Source organism: Cibotium barometz, chromosome 18, assembly GCF_041138505.1.
Source record: "Cibotium barometz isolate CiBa-2024 chromosome 18, ASM4113850v1, whole genome shotgun sequence".
In the NCBI taxonomy this organism is placed as follows: domain Eukaryota; kingdom Viridiplantae; phylum Streptophyta; class Polypodiopsida; order Cyatheales; family Cibotiaceae; genus Cibotium; species Cibotium barometz.
Window position 1 is genome coordinate 24,407,701 of NC_141063.1, and position 6,000 is coordinate 24,413,700.

Consider the following 6,000-nt stretch of genomic DNA (forward strand, 5'->3'; position numbering starts at 1 on the left):
AATGTGAGATTATAAATGTGGGATTTAATTGGTTAAGATTGACAAGGTTTAAACAAAATATTTCTTTGATAAAATCTTGATAATAGTTTATTCATAACTCTAAGAAAATACTTCAAATTTTTATTTAGTTTTCGTGAAAATGTTTGTTTTATTTTACCTTCACCAACACTATAGTTCACCAGCCTTTGACAAAAATGGAATTTGTTCACAAAACTACAAGAAAATGACATAACAAGTTTCAATTTTTGAATTGGTTTTTGTAAATAACATAGAAATATTATAATTATAATCTTTATTTTTTCTTTATTGGTAATCAATTCTAAATATGTACATGAGGCTCCATATTACATGAGTTGTTAGTTTTGCTAGAATAAGTACATGCATTATACTAGTCTTTTTTGGACCCTTTTCTCAATATGGTTCTCAATGAAGGTCTTTCCTCTAAGGATTGGACATTTACATGTGAAGTTATCGTACTAATACATAATTGAAAACAATTTGTCAAAAAAGATCATTGTAATAATTTAAAAAATGATAGCTTACATAAAGTAAAGGCATGTTTTAGAAAGTTTAGCTTGCCTTTCAAAAAGATTTTGAATTTATGTGAAGATGTCCAAGGAGTGTTGCCTTCAACAAAATAAGAGGCATATGAAAATCATCTAAATAAGACTATGCTTCACACATAAAATAACTTAAGCTTTTCTTTGTGATAGAACTGATTGAGTCCACTTTTTCCTTGGTAGATGCAAAGGAGCCCATTAATGGAGATATCCTAGTATTATTATCATCCACTCTTTATGCAATAAGCAATGTTATAGAGGTAAGGTTGCTACTAGTTGAGTTATGACTTTTTTTCAATATGTTTTTATAAAATAATAGTGTTTCACATTTTAAAAATCATATTATTTATTGTTAGTTTGTTTTGTAGGAGCTTCTATCGAGAAAAAATGATTTTATGGAGCTCATGGCATTGCTTGGGTTTTTTGGGTCCATTGTTAGTGTTTTCCAATTGTATGTTTCAAAAACTTAACGAGTTTATCACCAAATTGGTATTCTTTTTTGTGAAAGTTCATATATTACTTGTAAAACATTCTTAGTGATCATTATTTCATTACTAACTTATTTAATGATAATCCTCCCACTCACATATTTCATATAACAAGAACTATAGGTATTGTTTGTCATATCATAATATTTTTAATATCATGTTACCTCTAATATGGTTTGTGGAATTGAAGTTGTGCAGATGCATATTGGAGTTACATGAGATCAAATCTGTTGAATGGAATGTATACGAAGTGAGTTTAATATACAAAAATACTCCTTAGAATTTCCTAATATGTGACATGGTATTCACTCTTAACCTTGGCCTGTGTAGATCCTACCTTTCTTTGGCTACGCAGCATCACTTTTTACTTTTTACACAGTTGTACCAATTTTCCTCAAGGTATGATACAATTAACTCAAGAAAACGGAGTAATAGTAGAACACAATTTTTTAGAACAAATGCTCATACATAGTGTATGTGTGTTGGGGGGGGGCGGGGGGGGATGTGTGTTGGTGGGTGGGTCGGTGGGTGGGTGCGTGTGCGTGTGTGTCACATGCACATGCGTATATGCATGTTTGCATGGGTGCTCCTATTGCATGTGCAAGATCCCAATTAAAAGACTTACAAAAGTAGAACACTACCATTGAATTACATAAAAATAAATGATAACTTATTTAAATATATATTAAAATTGATGGATATGCAAAGAAGACACTTGTATAATTAAATTAAATATATATTAAAGTTGATGGATATACAAATAAGATACATGTATAATTAACAAGTTGAGCATAAATGTATTTGCCATTTAAGAACAAAATAATGTGGTAACAACTTAGATTTTGATAAAAACATAGTTTTTTTTTAAGGAGAAGAGATTGTTAGCAATGCCACAAGGATATCAAATTTAAAAGTAATGTGGTACCTAATTTCATAAGTTGAAATTAAAACAAATGCTACTATATGAGAGAAGCATAAGTTTAGGGTAAAAGATATTGACCAAAAGAGAGAAAATCGGCCAACACCTTGCTACTTCAAAACATCAATTTGAGTAGTGTGAAAAACATCAATTTATGAGAGGTGTAATTTTATGGTATAAGATATTTACCAAAAGAGATCAAATCACCCAACACCTTGCTCCTTCAAAACATCAATTTGAGTAGTGTGTAAGCAAACAGACAATAGTTAGGTCACACTACTCAAAACATCAATTTGAGTAGTGTGAAAAACATCAATTTATGAGAGGTGTAATTTTATGGTATAAGATATTTACCAAAAGAGATCAAATCACCCAACACCTTGCTCCTTCAAAACATCAATTTGAGTAGTGTGTAAGCAGACAGACAATAGTTAGGTCACATTAATGACTCCTAGAACTAGCCATCTAATTCACAATTGTGACTTTATCCTTAATATTCGTAACCAATAAAATATTATATATCAAATTTGTGGAAAAAACCTAAATATCCAAATGCATTGTTGCGTGAATTTGCCAAGAGTGATTGATTGTTGTCATTAAGTGTTACATGCTTTCCTAAATGAGTTGGGTGCTGTAAGGTTTCCCCCTTCTAAAATAGGGGAAACACTTAAGATAGTCCACTAAGTCTTAACTTGGAGAAAATTTCCTATTCATTGAAACCTTGACCATGTAGAGATTCAAGGATACGATTCATAGGTAAGACCTAGTCCTATTCCACAGGGGGAGCGTGATCTTCTAAAAATCAAATCATCCATAGGGTAATTGATCATAAATTAGACAACTACTAGACTTGATTTCTAGAGGCAATGCTTTTTTCCTCATCCATGCAAGGCACAGCCGCGCTGGCCTAGTCTTCTAGAATAGAGTTGCCCAAGAACCTATTTATCTAGCGTAGGGCTTTCACTTAATCTGTTGGAAAGCTACCCGACTAATAAGGTCCACCCATCCGTAGGATGGTGCCGTCGGGACATTCCATCCTCCCACTTTCCACCCTACTCACGCGTCAATTTGTTTTCTAATTAATCCTACCACATTGTTTGACATAAATAAACATGTTCCTTAATTAAGGCCCTTTTCACAAGGTTTGTTAAAACAGTCTTTTTTCACAATACAATAATGCCAAAGACAAGATATATATAAAAAAGTTTATACATGAATCAATTTCATACAGATATATAAAAAAAGTTTATACATGAATCAATTCCATACAAGCCAAACCGGCTCTCTTAATCTTTTTCTTTATACTGTCGATGATCTAGAATTCGGCCTTCCAGCCTCTACATGTTGGGCAAAACCCTACAGGACCATACACCTCATCGTCGGCCCGCTGGTGGGGCAAGGACTCAAGCTGGCCTATCGCCCTCTCAAAATCCTACGAGACCGTACACCTCATCGTCGGCCGCTGATGGCGAGGACTCAAGCCAGCCTATCGCCCTCTCAGGCTCCATCGCTCGATTCTCCCGTCCCTCCGAGGGATGTCTGCACACTAGGGTGGGCTTATTCACCACACTAGCCTGGGCCCTCAGAACTAGACAGCATCATAATCTCTCGCCTCAATCAGCAAGCCTTATTCTCCCAATGGTATGAGGGATATACCTTGGGCCATTCCCGGGCTTTGCTAACGACACCGCCCAGCTACACAAGCACGGAACGAAGTTAGCGTCAAAGCTAGGAAAAACTTGCACTCTTTAAAGATAACAATTTCAATGCAATTCATTGAATACATCATTACTCAATTCGTAACTTCATACAATTTTATGTCATTATTTTAAAAGGAAAAGATACACATTTATTAACACTAATATTAAAAAAAAAACTCTTCTTTAAAAGATGACCAAGCTAACCTGGCCACCATTTCTTTGAGGAGCTTGTAAAGGGAGGGTTGGAGCCGCATTGGGAGCATCTTCTCTAATCTCGTTGTTGCGCGCTCCTCCCGAGGTAATATTTTGACGTTTTTGAGAAGGGACTATCTTGGACGTCATCTTGTAGGTCTCACTGTCGCGATCGAAACGCTCCAGTCAGATCTCAATTCTGAGATCGTTTGCTCACCGTATGAGCAAAAGACCACAGCACATGAACCCTCTCCTCTAAGGCTAAAACCTCTTGCTAAAGTCCACGCAAATGGGGGGCAGGGGAGGATTGTGAGATGTCCTTAACACAAAAGCGTTTTGACAGATGACAATATACTTAGTAGTAAAGATGCTACCCACCAATGCGTGAAAGAGAAGACAGAGCACAAACACCCACACACTTGTCAAAATAACCAAGAGTTGTGTGTAACATGTGTGATCATGGCCATGATATCTATTTCATGAAGTGAAAACAATTAGTAGCACATTGTATATGGTGCATTAATTGTGCCAATTTACTAAAAAAAACATAATTTAAAACTAGGAGTGAAAAAATAAGATGGAAAGAGACGGGGCGGGGTGTATACATAAGACAAATAGATATATATAATATAACAACTCTCTCTCTTTCTCTCTCTCTCTCTCTCTCTCTCTCTCTCATATATATATATATATATATATATATATATATATATATATATATATACACATACACATTGTCATCTCCATCCATGTGCCAGCCTTTCGGGAAACCTCCTACTTGAATCTACAAGGCCTTTGATTGCCTGAGTTTCCTTTCCTTACTTAGGCAGAACCTGTAACTTGATATGGTCCTTCAAGTCTTCCTTGACCACATTGCCAATAGTCAATTGTTTGTCTTCCTTCATCTTTGCCTTTACCTTGGTGACAATTTCCCCTTCCTGTGGTTAACTTTCTAGGATCATGACTTGATCTTTGAGTTTGCAAACTCGTCCCTGATGTGCTGAGGAAGGTATGTGGTCAACTCATTTGAGTGGGTAGTGGGGGGTATTATAGGTGTGGCCAGGGAAGTTGAGTTTTCTTGGCATTTGGTACCCATGTGAAATGCCTCTTGGGCTAATATGGAAAACCTTATGGATAAGGTTTTGGTTGGGGTGAGAAATTAGGTTATTGCACGTTACGTCGACGTCCTGCTTTCTCGACGGCTGGGGCAGCTGCTCGGCCGACGTCCTGTCTTCTCGACGGCTGGGGCAGCTGCTTAAGGTGGACGTCCTGCTTGCTCGACGGCTGGGGCAGGTGCAACGGTGCTTTCGGGCTGTTGTAGATGGGCACGCAGGTAGGTTTGTTGCGCTTGAGCTCTGGCTCTGGTCCACCAGTGGGACTGGCCGTCTGTGTTGGAGAGGCAGGCCTGGCCAAGTGAGAGAATGGCTGATGGAGCTCGCGTGGTGAGTCGGCCGTCGTGCTTAGAGCAGAAGAATGAGCTGAGAGAGGCCTTCATATCTTTGCTAACCCCCCAGGGCCTGGGCGATGGGAGAGAAAGGAAACCCTAGGCGTTTGCTCGTGAGAGTGTGAGAGAGTGTGCGTGTGTGTGGGAGAGAGTGTGCGCGCACACACATGGAGAGAGAGAGAGAGAGAGAGAGAGAGAGGCCTGGGCGATGGGAGAGGAAGGAACCAGGCAGAGGAACCCTAGGCGTTTGCTCGTGAGTGAGAGAGAGAGAGAGAGAGAGAGAGCGCGATGGGAGAGGAAGGAACCAGGCGAAGGAAACCCTACGCGTTTGCTCGTGTGTGTGTGTGAGAGAGAGTGTGTGTGCGCGCGTGCAGACATGGAGAGAGAGAGAAAGAAAGAAAGATATATCAAGCGTCTACCTAAAGACCCAATGGGCCTATGAGACCAAAGTGATACAATAATGGCCATGGCATATCTAATCATGGAATGGAAAATAAAACAAAAAGAAAACATAAACATAGCTATCTCACTAAGAAAACATAAACATAGTTATCTCACTGGGGTGATACAAAACTGTCCATGGAAACTCATCATAGAATACTAAGAACATAGAAACCCTAGGCATTTGCTCGTGTAAGAGAGAGAGAGAGTGTGTCTGTGTTTGTATGTGTGCACACATGGAGAGAGAGATGCAATT

General features: G+C 38.4%; 1 protein-coding gene and 1 long non-coding RNA gene across 5 annotated transcripts in view; one reads left to right on the forward strand and one right to left on the reverse strand.

The window, feature by feature from the left end:
* Positions 1-6,000, forward strand: part of LOC147629102 (uncharacterized) — a 36,806-nt gene that overhangs the window by 30,025 nt on the left and 781 nt on the right. For 3 of the 4 annotated variants that reach the window (XM_086812348.1, XM_086812350.1, XM_086812349.1), the window contains 4 exons: positions 744-820; positions 929-1,011; positions 1,247-1,298; positions 1,379-1,447. In XM_086812348.1, the coding sequence (XP_086668474.1) occupies positions 744-820; positions 929-1,011; positions 1,247-1,298; positions 1,379-1,447 (281 nt within the window). Of the gene's footprint in view, positions 1-743; positions 821-928; positions 1,012-1,238; positions 1,299-1,378; positions 1,448-6,000 lie in introns of all 4 variants that reach the window. The other variant, XR_015267891.1, reaches the window with a different exon arrangement.
* LOC147629103 (uncharacterized) lies at positions 3,237-4,038 on the reverse strand. Its single transcript, XR_015268001.1, has 2 exons — positions 3,872-4,038; positions 3,237-3,662 (listed from the first exon to the last, which is right to left on the reverse strand). It is a non-coding gene; the product is annotated as an uncharacterized LOC147629103 (long non-coding RNA).